At 34.9% G+C, this 23621-nt stretch overlaps 1 protein-coding gene across 2 annotated transcripts in view; it reads right to left on the reverse strand.

The window, feature by feature from the left end:
* The window catches only part of LOC128225563 (furin-like protease kpc-1), a 48189-nt gene that overhangs the window by 15042 nt on the left and 9526 nt on the right, over positions 1-23621 (reverse strand). Inside the window, exons 4-15 of one of the 2 annotated variants that reach the window (XM_052935429.1) lie at positions 22237-22371; positions 19859-19935; positions 15921-16009; positions 14183-14355; positions 7957-8169; positions 4523-4623; positions 4177-4274; positions 3813-3945; positions 3190-3390; positions 2887-3011; positions 2553-2677; positions 216-301 (exon numbers count right to left, since the gene is read on the reverse strand). In XM_052935429.1, coding sequence (XP_052791389.1) covers positions 216-301; positions 2553-2677; positions 2887-3011; positions 3190-3390; positions 3813-3945; positions 4177-4274; positions 4523-4623; positions 7957-8169; positions 14183-14355; positions 15921-16009; positions 19859-19935; positions 22237-22371 — 1556 coding nt within the window. Of the gene's footprint in view, positions 1-215; positions 302-2552; positions 2678-2886; positions 3012-3189; positions 3391-3812; positions 3946-4176; positions 4275-4522; positions 4624-7956; positions 8170-8472; positions 8686-14182; positions 14356-15920; positions 16010-19858; positions 19936-22236; positions 22372-23621 lie in introns of both variants that reach the window. The other variant, XM_052935430.1, reaches the window with a different exon arrangement.

Here is a 23621-nt window from a genome sequence, read left to right on the forward strand (position 1 = left end):
AACGGCTCCCAGTACGTAATGTATAACATTGTGGAGCATTCTACTGCAGCCACTGATATATCAATGACCTACAGCTGGACACAGTGATGTGATGATGTAATTTGTTCAAGATATGACAATAACAGACATAAATGTTTGTTTTTTGTAAATGTGTCCACCAGTATATGAATACAAGAATATTTGCAGAATACTACCAGTACAGCTGTTGTGCCTACCTCTGGTCGGGGATGTGGTAGTTCTTACAGCTGATACACTGGTTTGCCTCTGGTCCGGAACATCCTCCCTCGCACTGCACGTGGCACTGTTCACAGACAACAACATATGATGATAAGAGCACATTCACTTTAAGTTCATGAAACTTGAGACAGGTTAATATGTAAGACAACTGTAGTACTTTCTGAACATGGAAAACAGATGACTCAAGATCTCAGGGACAAGTACTGTTAACCGAAAACTAGCAGCTGTGACAAGAAGTACTTAACAAAAATATATGTTGGATATTCAAAACACACAAGAGTTATTTCTTGCTTAATACTAGGGAAACAAAGCATAATTATTCTAATGAGTCTGAAGTACTAAAAAACATCATCAGCTCAGTGGTTTTCAATAATCAAAACTTTTACCATTGTTTTAGACCATCATCAAAAAGAAAAAAGAAAGCTAGATTCAAATTGATATTAAGGAGATATCATCACAACAGTATAAGTGACCTTGATGACATCAATCGGGGATGAAACACAAGATTACAAGCCACAAAGTCTGTATACAAACAAAGCATTTGCCTCAACCACAAGTGCAGTCTTCAAAACTTGGAAAAAATGGAGATAATTATTATAGCATATGACATTCAAAATAATTGTGTGCTAAGATATTTCAGCTAAGCTGCCTATATTGTTGAGGGAAAATTCAATTTTATATAAAAATGAAGGTATGAAATATAAAACAGATGTATTAGGAATGTGTTAAATTTGAAAACTGCACATATCAACATGACCCAGAATCCCACACTTAACCAAGTTCCACACAGGGGTCAGGGGTGATAGTTACCTTAGCAACATTTTTGTATGTTACAGTTACTTCTGGTAAACTTTCTCCTTGCCACTATTTTTAATAAAGTTTATAACGCTCTGCATTACCTTTGTGAATCGAAAACATTCAGTCAATAAAAAAAGCGTAATACCTTCATATAATTTATTTTTGATACTATGTCGTGAGAGAAAAAAAAATAAAAATAAAACAAACACTCCATGATTCAAATACAATTCGTTTAAAAACACTTTTCAGTATTGTTTTGTTTTAAACAAGTATTTTTAGCATATTGTTTTAATTTATATTAAGATGACAACAAGTTAAGAATGAAAGTGTTCCATGATTAGGTTGACAATGCTATCGATTAATTGCTTTTAATATAAAAACCGTAACGTCCAATTAAATGTGCTAGGCCTGTGTCTTTTTGAGAACACTTCACACTAATAAAAACTATCTTTCAAAATTCAGCAAACTCTTAAAATCAGAGTCGAAGGCCTGTGACTGACCAATCAGCAATCAGTATCTGCTTATATACACACCCTGGTGTGTAAATAAATAGTCAACCCTTGAATATGAGGCATCAATATATCAATTCACAATGTTTAGCAAGAATTAGGAATGTTTTTTTAATATAACGGGTAGAAAAATCTTGCAAGGTTCAAGACAAAAAGCGTAATAAATTTTATTTAATAATCAGGGTGAAAATTATCTACTAAGATTGGTGGCACATGAAACCAATACAACTTATAATAGTTGTTGCCTTCTTAATCTGTTTAACAACATATCACATGAAATATTATCATGTGACTTCTATCCTTTGCACCTATCATTGTACACAACAGGGTATGGGGCTTTACTGCAGCTGCTCTATCATGGGGCCGAAGGAATTCTTTTAATCAGTCAATTTGCATTTTATAAGTTTCGTGTTTAGGTAAGAATTGTTCATGTCACAGATTCAGAAAAAAAGACCCATGAAAAGACTCGCTTCTATTAATACACGCACATATAATAGGACATTTACGATATTATACAGCATCCTATTTTTTTCCCTGATATTGGTTTGTTCAATTGTGCTCATTGGCAAAATTGTCACATCACACACAACAAAGTTCTGTCCTAATACACGTTTAAATGAGAGATTAGCTGACAGGTTGTTTTCTATGCTTGGTGAGGAACTTTTGGAGAAAGTTTATGCCTCGGACACCCTCGCTCTGTGAATACAACACAGTTTTGGGTAAGCTAGTTATAATTTGAAATAAATAGGTTGACTTGAAAATATAAAAATAAAATATGCATGATGTTACAAACCAAACAACAAACAAAGAAAACTGTACACTGTAACAAAACAAAAAATGTCTAAATGATAAATAAGAAATTTAAAAACAGTGCTTCTTGAACTAACCAACAAAAATATGGACTAATACACAAGTGCAAACATAAGTTGAAGTGAAAGGCAATGGCTGCTCCTGGCAAGACCTCATTACAAACCCTGGAACAAAAACACAAAAGCCTTGTATACATACCCCTGTTGATGACTTTGTTGCGGGCTCAACAGTTGGGTGGGTGGGCTTGACCAGGTTGACTGGGTTATCCTCTGTTCCATAGAGGATCAGAGACCAGTCTATCAGGTCATTGGTCATCTGTGCACCTGCAAGATCGAATAGAAACACGAACATATAAATAAACACATTCTCTACCCATTCCCTTAACACTTCTGTTCAATGTCTGTAAAATCCAGATTTACTACCATTCACCTCAGTAAATGTTAAATACTGCAGGAAGAAATTCAATATTCAAACATTGATATGAAGTAGGTTGTCTAAATGACAATATGTGAACATGTGTATGCAGGCTAACCTCCATATGAGCCAACGTAGCCGTGGGAGTTTTTCTGAACCTCAATCTCGAGCTTCCATTGTCCGACTGGATTCTCCCCCCAGAAATGGACAGACAGGAACGCCCAATCCTGGAAACCCTTCATCCTAAAAACATTCACCAAGACCGATAGTTTAAATATATCCAGAAGAAAGTACAAACTTTATATTTATTGATACCTGTTATTATTCAATAAATGGACCACAAGTGTAATATTTTTGTATTTTCTGCCTAGCCTGACCTTCAGCAAAAATAAAGATCACAAATTGCAAATATTCAGCATACCTGTCGCTGTCATTGGGTCGCTGAGGGAGGATGGTGGAGCGTGTACCAGCAGGCGAGGTCAAGTGGATGACCAGGTCTCCCCTCCTCTTGCTCTTCACCGTCACCTTGGCCTGCACATGCTCCAGGAAGTTGATGGCGTTTGCTTGCCCTGCGCACGCCTGTGTGCTCAGTATTTCCTCATAGCCCGAGTCTGGGATCTCCCTGGAGAGTTCAGATTTTTGGTGCAATTAAAAGTACAACATTATTTGGGAATTACTTAAAGATAATTTGGATCTCACTACAAGCGCAAATATACAAAAATCTAAATTCTATAATTGTACAGAGATGCCGTATGTATTTTTCATTTAAACATTAAGTCTTAAGGACTGAAATCTCAAGCATACCATATGTAGCAGGCCTGATTACTTACTATAAAGGGCAATTAAACTTCAATTACATGAAACATGAAGCTCTCTTTGACATTTTTATAATATAACTACAGACAATACTCTAGGATTACTCTAAATACTCCCATTAAAAAAAAATGAAAACAATAAAGGCCCTTATTTAGAAATAATTAGAAATATAATATAGGCCTTTTGTCATCTTAAAACAGAACCCCTAGTCTGTGAAGCATTACATACAGTTTAGGTTTGGTCTTGCCGACGTTCTCTGACTGTATATCACACACGTGTTGCTGAGGTACATTCGTCCACTTCTCTGCCAGCTCCACCATTGCTGTGGCGTCCATCAGACCGTAACCATAACGCAGGCTAACTATAACACAAAGGACACAAAATAAAACTTTGCATGAGAATATATCACAACAAGAACTTCTACAAAAACAATTCAGCAACATTTAAAGGTACATTAAATCTTAGCAGTTCTTGCTTAACCTACATTAGAGCACATGTTTATCCATAACTAAGATGGACAACTTATTGCAATATCACCCATGTTTGAGAAAAAGCCAAATTGAGAGTATATCCATGTACAAGCACTACTTACCTTTCCGGCCAACACCGTTACTGGTCCAGACACCATCTGAAAGTGGGCGGGCAGTCATCAAGGTTATGTACTGGACATCCCTCCAAGTCAAGCCCGGGCTGAAAATATACCACACCAAGGGTCGACATGGGGCAATGAGTTATTAAGGTATTACAATCATGCTAATACTTCCTAGACACTGGTTGCTACTAAATTTCTCTTTGATTTTCTCTAGATGCTGCAAAAATACATGAATAAAATTTCACTGAAACAACCAATATTGTGTTTTCAGTCTTTCATTAGATAACATAAGTATAGTTACAGTTTGTTTCAATAGTAACAAAGACCTGCTAACCATCTTACTTACTTGATCTCAAGAATGAGGGCAACAATGCCAGCAGCAAGCGGGGCAGAGGCAGAAGTCCCTGTGTGGGTCTCCGTGCACTTGTTGTGCAGGTCAACTGTCACCTGGGAAACCAGCAACATACAAGAGTTACAGAAGGTAAACATGGCTGTATTTGAGCATGGTTTACAAGGCCTTTTGAAATTCGAGTCTCTAAATACAAATAATTTGTTTGATATGTATATCCTGGGCATCATTATACTTAAAACTCAATTTGTAAACATTTTCTTCCAAAGACAATAATAAATATGAATTACATACTTAACAAATGTTTCTAATAAATATCACATCATTATCAACATCATGGCAGCAAGGAGAAACCAGCTTTGATAGCATTATCTAGATCAATCAAGCCAAGCCTCCACTTTCATATTAACAGCTCTAATTGAATCTCATTGCTGACTTTGTCACATAACAATGTAAAAGTCCTCTATATCTCTGACAGTGGAATCTTCATTATGGATATAATTCCTTCCTCGCCATTAAGGAGACTGTTTGCCTGTCCTATTCAGTTACCATTATCAAATGGCTTCTTCAATGACATCAATATTGACTTCAGACTTCTGTCTTTGCTCAGGAAATGTTATTTTACATTGTTGTATTTAAAATTTTTGTATTCCTTTATATAATACTATTTCTTCAAGCATGGTAGTCAAGTATTCAATATAATGCAGGAAACTTTTGAAAAATTTAGATAAATGTAAAGAAAGATTAATTAGGAAATCTGTTACTCCTACAGAAGCATCCTTGATGTTATAGACAATATTGAAGAAGCTGTATGGTTTATAAGGTGAGCTATTATTCAGTGAAGTACTTCTAATAATTTACTACAAACTATCTATATATATTGATTTACCAATTTCAAACCCTGAAAATTTAATTAAACGTAAGGCTATGCTTGAAAAAAAATGTTTTGTTTATTGAGGCCTAGCCTTTGATAAGTGGGAGATGTTGAAAACTACTTTACGTATCATAACATGAGAAAATAACATATGTTTTTATAACATGTTTTATTTACTCCTGTTGTCATAATAATAGAGTTGTGCATTTGTAGTGAGTAAGTCAGGCCACATTAAACAAATTCATTTTTCAGAATGGCCATTATTTGTGTCAAAAACACAAAACGCAAACGTATGTTGAGCTTCGGCTCTTAAATTTTCCATATTTGTTAATTACTAGGATTTTTTAATCTTGATTTAAAAGTAATGAGCTAAAAAAAGCTCTGCATGCAGCTGAGGTAGTTTGTCTCAGGAGAATGGCGCAGTTTAAACAACCAACCAATCAACCAACCAATCAACCAACCAACCAGCAAACCACACACCAATACCAATCACACAATAGCAACAGGATGCCCCAAATCATCACATGTCCTCACCCCCTCCCCATCACTCACTTGGTCATCTACGTACAACACATACTCAAAGTGGTCTTAATATATAAAAAAAGTATATATGCTCTTCAGGCAATTGGTACACCAACATGACAGATAATCAAAAGATACAGATCCAAATGATATGAAAAAGTTTAAATTTAATAACAAACAGATTTTACCCTTTACCAGCTGATAGTCGGAAAAAAAGCAAAGAAATATCAAAGATAAAATAAGAAGACAAACCCTTTCTTGCACTTACCCCAACCCTATCACATTGACCAGATTTGAAGAAGAAAGTCACCATAACCTGAAACTCACGCCCAGACACACAACACACTTCATGAAACACTGTCACACACGCACACCATCATCTGCACTTCACTGCCATGGCAACAATGCTTTGTTTTCTTCCAAAAAATAGAATGTTTTTTTGGAGACTGATATACCGGTAAAAGTTCAATTGCAATACTGCAGTATTTTAGTCGGGCTTTTATTTGAAAAATGTAAATTTGTAAATGGCAGTACCAAATACTGCTGATAATCATTACTACTGATAAGATACACCCTTGAAAATGTTATCAGATTTTGCACATGTTTTATTTTGTAATATTAATTTTCAAAAAAAAAGATTTTCAGGAGACTGCATAAAAATAAACATCACTCTGTATACTTCATTATTTAGGAGCCAGTTTCAATAACTTAGTTTATAAAGTCAGACCAATTGTCATCATCATAAAGATCGGAGACGCATTCTTCTAACAAGAAAAAATAAGACATGCTTATTTCATATTTTTGTTGATTATGGATCATTATTTCTATATATTGGAGTGCCTCTGTTCAGGTCAATAATTTCCCGCTTATTACCTATACATATTTCATGAGGTCCCCAAGAATACAAGCACTTATGTTTACCGTAATAACAAGAATGAAAAAATGCATTCCGCTGAAATATTTACATTCGGCAGATATATTGATTGCTGGTAAAAGACCCAGAGTGGGTACCAGTAAAAAGAAAGCAGTTACAGATGTGTTTAACTTTAGCAGACTGGATTCAATGATTTGAAAAAAATCGAACAATTTGGATAATTTCACTATACAAAATGTGATCCAATAGATGGCGGAACTATGGAGAGTGGTATAATAATTTGTAACAAAAAACTATTAACTGGTGAACAACACCAATGTAGTTCCATTAAACGCTATCTATTAAATCTCCTTGGTATGTTTAAATTTGAAAAATGGCTATGTTAACGCACAAATTGAATCATTTATCATGGCCATCCCAATAAACATGACCAGTAGACAGAAAGCCTGGACTTGCACTGTTTCCTAAAAAGCAGCATTAGGCACTCCCCCTCTACGAGGCAAACAGGGGCGGTATCTGATTACACGAGCACAGAGGATAAAAACAGCAAAAAGGGAAATACATGGAACATAATGTTGAATTTATATGCAAAACCTCATCCAAAACAATACATAATTGTTTTAAATTGAAATTAATTGTTTAATGTCTGAATACATGATTTTTTTCTTCAAATAATGTACTCCTTGTTTCATGATTTCATTTTTAAGTTTCAAGTTCAGATCTGCTCCATGATACTGCTTATAATCATGTACTTATTTTATTTTTTCATATAAGCATTGTTAGCCACTAAATATTCAATACAAGGTTACACTTACTGGCTGGCTACTGGAGATAATATTGACTAGAATTTGGACCAGAAATATTCATTAAAAGCTGATTACAACTAAAATCATAGCCTAGTACTGGATAATCTGATACTGGTTTGCATACTTAAAATGTTAACAGTTATGATATTTATAACAGTGAAGCACAGAGTTGAGGTGTTACATTAATAAACCATGAAAAAATCCCACAAGTTTGGAAAAAACAATTCCGAAAGGTAGTGAAAACAGTGAGGTTAGATGAATATTAAAAGTTAGACAAGTTAACACGGAGTTGACAGTTACACAGAGAGTAGCAGAGAGAGCAGTGACCTTGACCCTGGTGCACAACCAAACTTACAACTTTCTTCTCGGCCCCACCCCCGCTACTGAATGTCGTAGCGAGCGTAGAGGCACACTCCTCCAGATAAAATGGCTTTAGGATATTTTGTGAGACCCCGCTTATACTCAGCGTGTAGATACTATTTGTATAGCCGTCACATGAGCAACTATCATGTTGCCTGCCACCATTTCCGCTTGCCCATACAAATATTGCACCCTTGCCATGTCGGCCCTGTTGGTACGAAACAATCACATTATAACAACAGTTAAAGCATACATCATTCACATAAGGCAGCGCTGCATGAATCTGGGTGACTGAATGGAAGTGGTCCACTTTCTTTACAATCAATAACCAATTTACTGGAAGCCACATATAACCAAAATAATACTGTAATTTGCAAGGATGAGCAGTGGCACTTTCATCTGTCCCCAGGTACCATACAGAGCTGCCAATGGTCACACCATGTCTGTGTTTGTTTGACAACAAGGTGTTGACCACCACAGTTGGGCTAACAGGCGGTCAAGGACCACTTACAATCTGTGCTTCGGCATACGTGCCACTGCTGTAGGTGGTTGCCAGCGTGGAGGAGCACTCTTCCAGGTACCAGGGCTTGCGACCCTGCTGCGAGATACTGCTGATGGACAGCGTGAAGATGGAGTTGGTATAGCCATCACAGTTGCAGCTGTCATGCTGGTTACCCCCGTTACCCGAGGCCCACACAAATATGGACCCCTTCCCGGACCTCCCCTACAACACGCTGCTATATACAGTTTCATACCTCCAGTACTGCAGCCACATATATGAATATACAAATTCCTGAAATGTGGTTTATAATAAAAAACTACAATGAATATATAACCAATTTGACTCTTATACTATGAATCACAACCCATAATGAAAATATAACCAATTTGACTCTTATACTATGATTCAAAACCCATGATGAATATATAACCAATTTGACTCTTATACTATGATTCAAAACCCATGATGAATATATAACCAATTTGACTCTTATACTATGATTCAAAACCCATGATGAATATATAACCAATTTGACTCTTATACTATGAATCACAACCCATGATGAATATATAACCAATTTGACTCTTATACTATGAATCACAACCCATGATGAATATATAACCAATTTGACTCTTATACTATGAATCACAACCCATGATGAATATATAACCAATTTGACTCTTATACTATGAATCAAAACCCATGATGAATATATAACCAATTTGACTCTTATACTATGAATCAAAACCCATGATGAATATATAACCAATTTGAGTCTTATACTATGAATCAAAACCAATGATGAATATATAACCAATTTGACTCTTATACTATGAATCAAAACCCATGATGAATATATAACCAATTTGACTCTTATACTATGATTCACAACCCATGATGAATATATAACCAATTTGACTCTTATACTATGAATCACAACCCATGATGAATATATAACCAATTTGACTCTTATACTATGAATCACAACCCATGATGAATATATAACCAATTTGACTCTTATACTATGAATCACAACCCATGATGAATATATAACCAATTTGACTCATATACTATGAATCAAAACCCATGATGATTGTATAACCTATTTGTCTCTGATACTATGAATCAAAACCCTTTATGAATATATAACCAATTTGACTCTGATGCTTAGTGAATAAAAACCCATGATGAACATATAACCAATTTGTCTCTGATACTATGAATCAAAACCCATGAGAAATATATAACAAATTTGACTCTTATACTATGAATAAAAACCCATGATGAATATATAACAAATTTGTCTCTGATACTATGAATAACAAGAGCTGTCACAGAGACAGCGCGCTCGACTATTGCGCCGCTTTTCGGTGAATGGATTGAAAAGTTTTGGCGAAACATGCATGGATCACGGTTAGATTAAATTTCAATGCAATACATGATGTGCTGAGATATTTACATAAATTGAATGGAAAATATTTGTGTAAATTCTAAGTCGAAAAAGGGGCATAATTTTGGCAAAATGCTTGATAGAGTTACCTCCTCCTGTGTACAGGTTGGGGGCATGATGATGAACAAGCATGCAAAGTTTCAAAGCCAGATGTCAATGGATTTTGAAAGTATTTGAGGTGGTATGCAAACTTTAACGTAAATTCTAAGTAGAAAAAGGGGCATAATTTTGTCAAAATGCATGATAGTTACCTCCTCCTGTGTACAGGCTGGGGGCATGATGGTGAACAAGTTTGCAAAGTTTCAAAGCCAGATGTCATTGGACTTTGAAAATATTTGAGGTGGTATGCAAACTTTAACGTAAATTCTAAGCCGAAAAAGGGGCATAATTTAGTCAAAACAATAACCAGGTTGGGGGCATGATGGTGAACAAGTGTGCAAAGTTTCAAAGCCATATGTCAATTGACTTTGAAAATATTTGAGGTGGTACACAAACTTTAACATTAGTGGTTACGCTGACGCCGTGCTCGGGTGAGTAGGATAGCTCTCCTTATTCTTCGAATAGTCGAGCTAAAAACCCATGATGAATATATAACCAATTTGACTCTTTTACTATGAATAACAAGAGCTGTCGTAAGACAGCGCACTCGACTACGCCGCTTTGACTTAGAAGTGAATACAATAACGATGTAATATGTGCCTGTCAAAAGCAATAAAACAATCAAATTAAAAAGTGAACAAGAATTGCGATGTGACAAAACCGGGTTTTTCATGATTGGCAGAAGAGATTCAGTTTTAACTGCTTTCTTCTATTTTTTGTAACAGTAACCTTGATCCTAAGGGCCCCAAACACAATCCCATGGAAGTCTCCATAATCTCTTCCTACATTTTGGTCACAGTATGTCAACCATAACTAAAACAGTAATCTATTTTTCGTAACAGTGACCATGACCCTAGGGGGCCAAAAGGCAATCCAATGAAAGCTCTGCATAAACTTGTCCTATATATCAAGTTTGGTCACACTATGTCAACCCTTACTTGAATTATTCAGTACTTACCATATACCTATTTTTTTAGCAACAGTGACCTTGACCATAACTCTCGGGGCCCAAAACACAATCTCAGGAAAGGTCTCTATAAACTCTTCCTATATACCAAGTTTGGTCACAATATGTAGATCCTTACTTAAGTTATTCAATACCAACCCTTTTTCTATTAATAGTAACCTTGACGTTGATCCTAGGGGCCTCAAACCAGTCCCATAAAAGCTCTCCATAAACTCTTCATATATTACAAGTTTGGTCTCTTTATGCCAAACCTAGCTAAAATTATTCGATACATAAGGTGACATTGACGCTGCCCTCCCACCAGCCAGCCCGAACAATGACGCAAGTCATTCAAATAACTTGTTTTCCCTTTATGCAAATGTGGTTAAGAATATAAAACTGTGCCTGTCAAAGGAAATTAAAAGGAAAAAAAAACAATCAAGGGCCATAATTTGTATTTAGAGTTTAAATGGAGTTGTGTGACCTTATTGTAAGATGGTCGTCATTAATTGTGCTAAGTATTAAGTGCATTGAATGAGGGTATAGAAGTTTTTTCATTTAAATCCCAACTTGCCCTAAAACTTTAACCTGCCTTAAAACTTAAACCTAAGTCAATCAGGGGTCATAACTTGTATTAAGGATAATATGGAGTTATGTAACCTCATTGTGTGATGGTTCTAAACAAAAGTGTGAAGTATTAAGAAAATTGAATGAAGGCTATAGAAGTTATCAATAAATATCCCAACTTGCCCTTAAACTTTAACCTAAGTTCCATAGTCAATCAGGGGCCATAATATGTACAAAGGATAATATGGAGTTATCTAACCTCATTATGTGATGACCCTGAACAACTGTGTGAAGTATTAAGTCAATTGAATGAAGGGTATTGGACTTATAAGTGAAAATCCCAACTTGCCCTAATACTTTAACCTGCCCTTAAACTTTAACCTAAGTCAATCAGGGGTCATAACTTGTATTAAGGATAATATGGAGTTATGAAACCTCATTGTGTGATAGTCTTAAACAAAAGTGTGAAGTATTAAGTTAATTGAATGAAGGGTAAAGAAGTTATCAATAAATATCCCAACCTGCCCTTAAACTTTAACCTAACTTCCATAGTCAATCAAGGGCCATAATTTGTATAAAAGATGATATGGAGTTATCTAACCTCATTATGTGATGGCCCTGAACAACTGTGTGAAGTATTAAGTCAATTGAATGAAGGGTATTGGACTTATAAGGGAAAATCCCAACTTGCCCTAAAACTTTAACCGGACGCCACAGCCAGGGCGAGTAGTATAGCCCTCCTTATTCTTCGAATAGTCGAGCTAAAAACCCATGAAGAATATAATGATTTCACTCTTACACCATGAATAAAAACCCATGATAAACATATAACCAATTTGACTCTTATACTACGAATAAAAACCCATGATGAATATAACCCATTTGTGTCTGATATGGTCTATGCAAGAGAAGGCTTAGCTGTCATTATTTAATATTACAGAAAATTCATAATCATACAACATGCAGTCCATTAACTGTGACTTATACAAGCAAATGACTCTAACAAATTCTGTTTTCTTTAAGAAAAAGACATTAATTAACTGAATGCATAATTAATTACTTAAACATTGTTTAATTGTGTCATGAATACTAAACACTGAAATACAAACTAATGTTTCATCATAACAATATGAAAGGTTGCATGGAAAACAAACAAACAAACAACTTTTCTTTTTAACTTACGAAATGCCCAGGTGGCCTTTTTTATAATCACTCATAACAAAGACCATAACAATATCATTTTTATAGCCACAAGTCATTTTTGCTTGTTACGAAAAAAACAGCTGAATTACTGGCAACTGCGGTCTTAACATCAAAAACAAATAAAAATAAAACTTTCAAATTAATATGCCAAAAAACAACAACAATAGTTTTTTAGAAACATATCTTTTTCCAAACCTATTATGATACAAAGCATTATTGGATTATAGAAGGCAGTTTTAAGACCATATTATTAATAAATCTATCAAAAGACAAACAAGTTCACAACTTAAACCTGTCAAGTTGCCATTGGTCTGACTCTGAGGCAAAGTGAAAACGCAAGCCAGCCTTTAATAACATTTGCATGATTTAATTTCAACATTTCAGATTCAGAGCAATCTGAATGCTTTTAATAAATTTCATTTTTAATGATCTCGATGAAATTTGGTGCATTAAACAGTACTAAAGTTGTCCCTTTTGACATTTCCGATATTTTCAGAAGAAGTATTCAGGATTTTCATAAAACAATGAAAATAATGCATTTTGCTGAAAAAGAAGATACATCATTTAACTATAGCACAAGAAGCTTGAATATGAAAGATCTGGCTGATCTGATTCAGGTGAGTGGAAATAAAATTGCACTGAAAATAGCATTGACATTTACCGGTATTTATTCATAAAAGAATCAGAAATGGAAAAACGGCATATGGTAATGACACTAACATGGTCCATGATCTGGTATTGACTGGCATTGATTTAACACTGTACCTGTGCGCATTTCTATTCAAAGAGCAACATATTTCCTAGTATGGTTTATATATGAGACAATAAACCAACTATTTGTCTCAATTGTTAAATCAGCAAAAAACATGTGTCGCTGATGAAATTAAATCAGAGCCAGTCGGGCAATTTTTTATCTTTTCTACCATTGCAATAAAACTATGGCTGCAACAATATTCTCAAACCAGTATTCCATGTGTACAGTCCATCTCGCCATATATCGTCATTCAATTAAAAGCCAATTATTGTTTGGGGTCAGCAGGCATGGGCTGTTAAACAAGGAACTCTTATTTTAACACTGCACTTCCGCAACAAAGATTTGAAAAATAAATCTATATCCATAAACCGTAATTCAACCAAATAAAACTGGAAAATAAGCTTGCTTAAATTAGCTCGACCATTTTTTTATATGTATTCCCAGCATTAATTGCCCAATAATGCATATGACACAGCCAAAACATATTAAGATTTAATGACACTCATTTTAAGTTGCAAGTTACTATTAAACTCTACCATTTATTACGTAGATCCTTTTTATTCTCTACAATAATTACCCAATAATGCATTTGAAACAGCTAAAACACATTAAGATTTCATGTCACAATTTACTTTATAGTATGTTTTACAAAGGTCTGATGTACTGGAAAACAATGTTTGCTTGGATTGACTTTGCATACCATTTTCACCCCATCCTCAAACGCCTTCTTGGCCAGGGTTCCGGGGCCATCGACTACACGACCATCATCGTCGGGTCCCCAGCTGGCGGAGTAAATGTCAATATGGCTTCGGTTGTGAGAAAGGGACGTCGCCTCAACAGCATCATACACATCACCATCCAGCATACGCACACCTGAATAAGATATGCAGAAGTTACCTCAATGAGATTGTGACAAATCTTAACCTTATCTGTTCATAGCATGATGCACACCAGGATGTAGCGTGCATTGCATAACTTAGACCTTGAACCATTTTAGAAAAGCTTTTTTCTTTGTTTTTGTTTATGCATTAATTCTCATATCAGGATGGAAACCAGTAGTCCGAGCAAGCTTCTGTGCTAGGGTGATAATAAATTGCAATGACATTTCAATATACACACGCTACTTACTGCATGGCAAGCCTGATAATACAAGACAAAACAGTTACTACACCCAACCCTCGTCATATCAGTTACATAGAGGGTGCAGTAAACACATTTAGTTCTTAATGAAATTTGTACGTATCATAATGCAAATCTGCATGTGGTACTGTAGGTACATGTACATTGCAGGTAGTGGGCCTTCTTATGATATGTTCAAAGTATGAAGCACATCTATGATAAGTGCATAACAATAAGATGCTGAATGCCTGTATCTATATCTAAAAAGGAACTGTTCTTTCACAGGGAGTTCCTTCTATCTGCTTCTTTATTAAATGTCACTTAGAACCTTTTCGCATTCAGCCCTCGCATGATGGTAACTCACTGCAGCCAATTATGGCTAAAAGTAATTATACATTGAGAATGCAGAAATATGCCTTCAATTAAAAGATAATATATGACAATGATGAAAATGATAGCAAGATATTTTTTTATTAACAACATTATAACAGGCCACAGAAAATTACTTTTACAAACAAAAACAATACATAAATAAATAGTTTATACAAATGTGAAGCAAATGTGCCATTTTAAAATGCCAGATCAATTATAGATATTCCACAAAACTCATAAAAAATGATAATTACATTTATTTGCCAAAGGCAAAATACAAGAATGAAATTTTATGACACGTTACAGCCATTATTGGCCTAAATTTTCAATAACAAATTTACCCATAATGCATTATTTTGCCATTGATCAAGTTACCATGTAAGTATAATTGATTAAATGAAACAGATTAGATTGATCTACAGGTATTATTAATATTTGGACTTATATTTTCAATGCAAGCCAGATCTTTCCATACAAAACATTCCCATGAGATGAATGCAGTGCTGTCAAGGCTATTGTAAGTGAGGTACATGTATATGCTATGTTTGATGGGTTGATAAGGGTTCTGGTATATCTGTGAGGTCCGGACAATAGAGCTGTGAGGGTCATGGACAGACAACAAAGAACTGTAAGCCTTCCATCATCACATTTGACAGGACTGATACATATGCCAGTCATAATGCTTTCTTATCATAAAGTGCTCTGTATATTATGTAATGGGAAATACCAAAGTCCCTCAGAAGGAATATACAGCTTGTTAATTGCTTTTCTCAATGGATGATTGTTTGCTCAAATATTAGCTAATGGCATATTGTAAAAACTAGAACTTTGGTACGCCATAGTCACTAAAAAGGCTGGAGAATCTATGATGTGAATGGTTGAAAATCAGTCTAACAACAACTCCTCTTTTAAGTGATTAAGTAATAAACTAGTGGAGTGTAACCCACCTCCAATTTTCGAGTCATACGCAACTCCTACAATGCACTTGGTGTTGTTCGCCTTTGCCGAGACTTCCCCCGCACACCGCGTGCCATGTCTGAAACAGAAAGGGAGTGTCAAAGATAACATTATCAAATATGACAGTCTGTAATTAAAAGGGTAAAAACACTGCAACAGCTGTATGAAAAAATGTTGTGAATAGTGGAATATTAAAAAAAAAAAAACTGCCATCTGATTAATGACATAGTGAAGACAAATTAAGGTATCTGATACACAAACATGCAGACATGTGAACTCGACCGGTGGTAGGTAAAATCTACTGCTTTTGAGACCCCTCTAGCACTCTACTGCTGATGCAACAAAATCTTCCGCTTTTTTAAAAATATCCTTTGAATTGCATTTTACGTCCAGTAAGGTCATACAACCGTCATAATGTAACTGAAATGGTCAGGTCACGCATTGCTTGAGGGCAGAGATTATTACTATGTGTCTGCCATGATCCAATCAATTAGCATAATTGGCGTTTTTCGTAACATCCATAAAAGGTTGACAATAAATTGGTGAATATCTGCCCTTTTGACCTTGTGTGTTAACAATAATAACTTGATGTACAGCTTAGTTTTTTGCACCTCATGGAAACCACAAGACAAGCACAAGGTGATGAAGATCAGTAAACAAAAATACATCACTTACGGACAATTGGCAAATGTTTGATAGTTTATTTGTGAAATTTTCATGATAAAAGTTTGTTTTGTGACCACAAAACCATTTGTTATGCTGTATGTGATGTTTACCAACAGTATTTTTCTTACATAGTATGAATAATTAGCATGAGCGCTATTTTGTCAGAAATGATTTCAGAGTGTTTTTTCAACATTCTTATTTGCATAAAAGAACAGTGAGGTTTACTGTGAGTTTATGGGACATTAATGTACCCTATTCCAATCACACCAAAATAAGATTCTTCCCCTGCACTTTGTTTTTTAACAGTATTTGTATTTAGGCCATTTTGATTTTCAAATGCTAAGCTGTCTTTGTTGGTTTCTTTGTTTAGATTTTTTTTGTGGGAGAAAAAACATCGGGACAATGAGAAAAGGGAAACTCCAGCCCAGTACACTTTTGCTACCCCAAAACGATACATTATTTTTTTATGAATATTCCTTACTTTTTATGAATATTGCATCTAGTAAAGCCAATCAAGGCAAAAATGTGCCTATAAATTGAGGTCATACTGATAATGAAGATGTATATAAAGTTTTTATAGTAGTATGCGATCCATTTCTATATTATTTATTTATATTATGACTCAATATAAAATTAAAACGAGAAATAAGAAAAAAAATAAGAGTTAGTGTTTTCCATCAGTAAATACATAAAACATAAAGCAATGAGATAAATAACTGTAGAAATATCATAGAAAATGGACCTTAAACAAACAAAAAATAAACAAAAAATAAAGATTTGCAAATATGCTCTTTCTGTAAAATCTACCTCTTTGGAGAAACAAATCTACGATTCCTCTTTGGCACAGCTAGAGTTTTTGATGGCCTGTGACCATGATTATTTGGTATCATTTGAAAGGGGTAATTGTGTTGTGAAAGAAAACAAATGTCAAAAATAATATTACAAACAAAAGTTTTTGGCCTAGAAGTATTGCAAAATTGGCCATTTCACACCTGGTATAAATGAAGTACATAACAAATCCAATAACAAATCCAAAAACTGCAATATTTGTATCAGGTTCTACATTGTATTAGTAATTATGAAGCAACACCTCTTCCAATACTACTAAAATTATATGGGATCACTATGAATCAACGTTTAACATGGCGATTAAACTAGCTTAATACTTCAAATACATAGCTAAAATATTTGTTGGTTGAATACCTTAAAAGTATTATTTCAGTAAGACCAGGACAATTATACATAGATAATTTAATTGTAACATATTATACTTCACCTAAAAAATGACAATAAAAGGTCACAGTTACTGATGAGTAAAATGACTATGTCAGTGGAATTTAACTATACAGTATTATAAATTGCAGTTATCAGAGAAACAATGTTGTGACTACATGTAGATGGTGTAGTGGGTAGGCAAACTGGTCTGGCAATCTAGAAACCCAGGTTACATTCCTGGTAAGCAACGACAACTGATATCTCACACAGACTTCTCAGTGTGTTTATGTTTCCTTTAATACCTTACAGCATATTGCTTTTCACAGAGTACACAAAGTGCTTTCCAAGTCAGTTAATAATAGATGAGGGAACACCACTTTTGACCTGCCTGGGAGCGAAGGCTTTTTTTCTTATAACAGATACTCACACTTTTTTACCTACAATATTAATTTTATTATATATATGCGGGGGCATTTGGCGGGGATTTTACCATTATTTCATCCCCGCAGGACAGGGATTTTACCCGGGGTTGGCTGGAGCGAAAGTCCCCGCTATTCCCCGGACCTGGGGGGGCCTTGGTTACAACTGACTGGTCCATAATTTGTCGGCCATGGTTACAACTGACTGGTCCATAATTTGTCCAGAGATAATAAAAATTGTTATAAAGGTGTTTATGTTTTGATATTAATATGGTGAATCTTTGTAGAGAAGTCCTACATCTTAGCTCATCCCACCAGCCTGTACTTGACAGGCAGAGGAACAAATGACACCCAAGACTTAAATAATAGCCACCATAATAGAGGCAGGCAAGACCTGTTACCTCAAACATTTCCATCCATTTAGTTGTTTGTGGAGACACAGGAAGCCAATTATACACAATCCTGTACAGACATTGTGTAACATCCACACAGGCTTTGACGCCGAACAGTGCCGGAAAACAACTATCATATACAGTCTAATAATAGTGTGTATTTTAATTTCTCTTCAAGATTTCAAACAAATGTCAGAAGCAAGTATTTGTTATCTTTGCATTTAATGATTTTCATTTCATAAAATATTAAATAACAGAATCCTATTACTTCAGTATATTTGAGTTCCATCAATATGGTTCCATTATAATTACAATACCATTGATAAATCAAGATCATTCAACATGAATATCAGAAATGTCGGAAAATAGCCGTTTGTTAACCTAATGCATTAAAGGTCTCAATAAACTCTTTCTACAAACCAAGTTTGGTGACAATAAGTCAACCATATCTGAGGATATTGAATTTTAACCATTTCTTTTAAGCAACAGTGACTTTAGAGGCCCCAAACCCAATCCCATGAAAAGTCCCCATAAATGTTCTCTATATACCAAGATTGGTAAAAATATGTCAACCCTAACTAAAGATATTAAGTTTCAACAATTTTTCAATTTTTCAGTAGCAGTTACCTGGACCCTATGGGTCCAAAATGCAATCCCAAGAAAGTGCTCCATAAAACCTTCCTAAACAACAAGTTTGTAACAAAAATATGTCAACACATATAAAGTCAATCAGTACTAACTGTTTTTCTATTTTTAGTAGCAGTGACCTTGACCTTAAACCTTTGGGCCTCAAACAAAATCCCATGCAAGAACTTTATAAACTTTTCCCATGTACCAAGTTTATTCTCAATATGTCCACTAGAGTTATTCAGTTTCAATGTTTTTGTTTTTCTATTTTTAGTAACAAATACCATGAACTTGACCCTAGGAGCCCCAAAGCAATCCCATGAAAGAGCTCCATGAACTGTTCCTATACACCAAGTTCAGTCACAGTTTGTCAACTCTAACTTAAAGTTTTTCAATACAATAAGTGAGTTTGAAACACCAGCCCGAACAACGCTGTATGTCATGTTAATAACCAAGTTTTACTTTGAGTAAATCTGGTTAACAATTAAAACAAATATTGCAATAATTATACTTAATTATACAATTGTTAAGTACACTATGCTCTCATGTAAACATGAGTTTTGATTTTACTTCACATTTATATACATAAAGCTACAATAAGCAACCCACCTGTTTTCGTTAGTGTAGTCGTATCGTGGCATTGGGTCCGGGTCATGGCCATTAACATCGTAACTGGCATAGGGGTCCTGTAACAAAAGAACACACCAATAATTATACTGGATATAATGTTTGAAAAGATATAAGCAAACTATTCATTCTATACAGCTGTTATATTTCATAATAAGATGGCGTTAAAAAATAAATGTTAACAGGACTGCATTTATAAGCACAGTGTAACTGTTAGAATGGTATCAATAATTAGGTCAAGATTACCTCCAGCATGTTTTTCAAAGACGGACAAAATGCCCCTCCCCCATGAAGCTTTGCTGTTGCTGAGCACATCATCTCAATATGGCAAACATTAGTGGCTGGTTATTTTAAAACCTTCAAGAGGTTCAAGAGATAATTGGAGCAGACACGTAATGTAGTAATATGACCTTTGACCTCTAAGTGTGACCTTGACCCTCAAAAGAGCAGGTTGTAACATGCGCTCTGCACATCATCTCAATATGGTGAATATATGTGGCAAGTTATGTCAAAATCCTTCAAGCGGTTCAAGGAATATGGAGTAGACACAAAACGTAGTCATATGACCTTTGACCTCTAAATGTGATATTAACCCATGCTGGTTGTAACATGTGCTCTGCACAATGTCTTAATATGGTGAACATTTGTGGCAAGTTACCTTAAAACTTATTAAGCAGTTAAAGAGATATGGAGCAGATATGAAGTATGACCTTTGACCTCTAAGTGTGACCTTGACCTTAAACTCTGCTGGTTGTAAAATGCTCTCTGCACATCGACTCAATATGGAGAACATTGGACAAGAGATACTGTCATATAATAGTCATAAGACATTTGACCTCTCAAGTGTGACCTTCAACAGAGATGGTTGTAACATGTGCTGTGCACATCTGCTCAACATTGTGAACATTTGTGGTGAGTTACTTCAACATTTTTCAATCCGTTCAAGAGACATGTAGCAGACACAAAATGTTGTCAAAGGACATTTGACTCAGTATGGTGAACATTTGTGGTAAATTATTTCAAAATCCTACAAATGATTGAAAAGACACGATCTATGACAGAGGGACAGACAGACAAACAGACAGACTGATAGACAACTTGATCAAAAACAATATGTCGCGCCATTTATGGGGAAGACTTAATAAAACATATATAATATATGGAAAATAACCTTCAAAATCACAAAAGAAGTTAGATATCATATGGGGAGGGTTTTGTCCACCTACACAAAAATTGGTGGTGGGGGATTTGTCTGAGGGCAGGGGTACTTTGTCTGTCCTCAGTGCCAGTAGCTGCCTTATTTGGCATTAATAAAATTAGATATACTGAAAAGTTCATCAAAATAAGTATATATCCCAAAACGGCTTAGGCAGCTAAAAACTACCATTTAATATTATCTTAATTGTAACTTTCCTATAATGCTTTACTTAAGTACTTGCGTCATATTAGTATGACAACCCCATGTTGAACCCTAGACAATGCTGGATGAAAATGATATGCGCCACAGATAAAATACAGTAATTTGCATTATCTTAGAAACTCATAAAATTGCAAGCAATTCATCCCAAGATGCTTTTTTCTTTTCCCTTTGATAAATGCCAGAGCAAATAAAAGAATGCAACAGATTAAAATGCACTTATATGGTAACAATACCAAAAAATGTACATGTACTTTCTGAGAAAAGAAAACGATGTCAACAAAAAATGTACATGTATTTTCTGTGAAAAGAAAACAATGTCAACAAAAAATGTACATGTATTTTCTGTGATAAGAAAACAATCAAGGGCTGTCAGTGAAGCCTCATTAGATGATGTATTCTACGAGACCAAGTAAGTGCCTCTTGAACAGCTTCCTTTCAGTTAGGAATCATTCCTATAACATACATCATTAACAATCCACATACATGTACAATGAACTAAACATCTTTGTTGTTGAAAAGCCATTATGGTATTTCATTAATCACGCTTTTTATCTGGCTTCCAATCATCAGTCTAACAGGGACACCTTCGTGTAAACGAGAAAATAAACCCTGTTACATGTCAATGACAATTAGCCTTTAACTCTGTCCATAAAAAATAGCGTTACCTTAGCAAACAGCGAGAGGATTCCTAACAGGAGCACAGTAAAAACGAGCTCTACACATTTGTTTTTTCTCCCTTTACAAAGGGGCATTATTACTCATCAAATTATTTAATCCGACGAAACTTGCTTCACATATAATTGTTTTCATTGTGACCATGTGTAAGAAGTTTCTAAGTAATTTCAATGTTAACTACATATACCTTTTTTGTACTTGTTCAGAATATATATATATGCATGTGTACTATATGATGAATAACACGTTGTGTAGAAGTGCTTACATAGTTATCCTTGAGGTCATCATGTGTCCGTTCTATACCATCGTCAAGGATAGTGATGACGACGTTCTTACCAGTTACGCCCTTCTGCCACGCGCCGTGCACGTTCATATCTGTGTGATCCTTACCTCCCCCATTCTGTAAACAGATAACATGAATAAATGTAACGAGATAGAATGATCCCATCTCCAACCCTGAAACCTTTGAAGTTTCCCTACTCATCACTATTGAGGGTATAAAGACATTTCTACAAATTTTGGCTTCTTAAATGTTAAAACAACTAGAGCAGGCAAAACTTTAATGGCATTTCTAAGACGATCTTGACAGTGAACTAAGAATCATAGCCGCTGACATGACAGAGTGTCAGAAACATCTTAACTGACATCTAAATCCCTGCTTCACTTATATAACATAACTCATTCTAGAATACAACTGACAGAAGTGTAAAGCTGTCTAGACAATGGAGTTCAATTTAGAACTAAAAAAATCATCCCTTAAAGCAAAAACCCTCACATATTTTCAATGAAATAAAGATGACAATGCAGTATCAGATATTTTGAATGGCATTGCCATATATTTGGCATACATGCCATATCCCCCTGACGGGGGAAAAATCCCCCGAAATTTCGATCCATCCCCCGGTCTCCCGGCGGGAGATGAAAATCCCCCGGAATTAAAAAAAAAAAAAAAAAATTTTTTTTTTTTTTTTTTTTTTTAGAAATTTTTAATCAGGCAATAATAACTGGATGTACAAATCCACGTGGGTGAAATGACAACAAGTGATCAATTACTTTGTAGTAATTATCAAAGGCAAAGAAATATTACTATTTTGGAAGGAAGAAATAATAATATTTATTCTATTATCTTATTGTCTGAAAGTCATCAAAGCTGATAGAATTAAGCACAATTTTTTAATTGTCTCAAAAACATATTTTTGCAATGACATATTTTGTTCTGAAAGTGATTACAGTATGAAATGACAGTGTATCATAAGAATATGATAAATCATGACATAAAATAATTCTGTATAATGAAAAAGTTAGGTTTTCAAAGCAAACTATATGTGAATACATTTTTTCGTACTTGCGTCTAAAAATACTTTAATATTTCGCCAACTTAGACCTGCTAAAAAAAATCCCCCTGAATACAACCAAAATCCCCCTGAATTTTCAACCTTTTGAACAAATCCCCCTGAATGGTCTCCAGAAAATATGGCATGTATGTATTTGGGCAAGCCCTTTCTTCCCAAATCTTTACATGTTTCGATTCTAACACTTGACCACCCACCGGAGGTATAACAAAACGCTATACAGCTAGGACATTTAACTATGTAAGAGTGAAAACAGAACAATTCAGGCAGACAAACTTATTCATCAGACAATAAATAG

This window comes from Mya arenaria, chromosome 3, assembly GCF_026914265.1.
Source record: "Mya arenaria isolate MELC-2E11 chromosome 3, ASM2691426v1".
Classification (NCBI taxonomy): Eukaryota; Metazoa; Mollusca; class Bivalvia; order Myida; family Myidae; genus Mya; species Mya arenaria.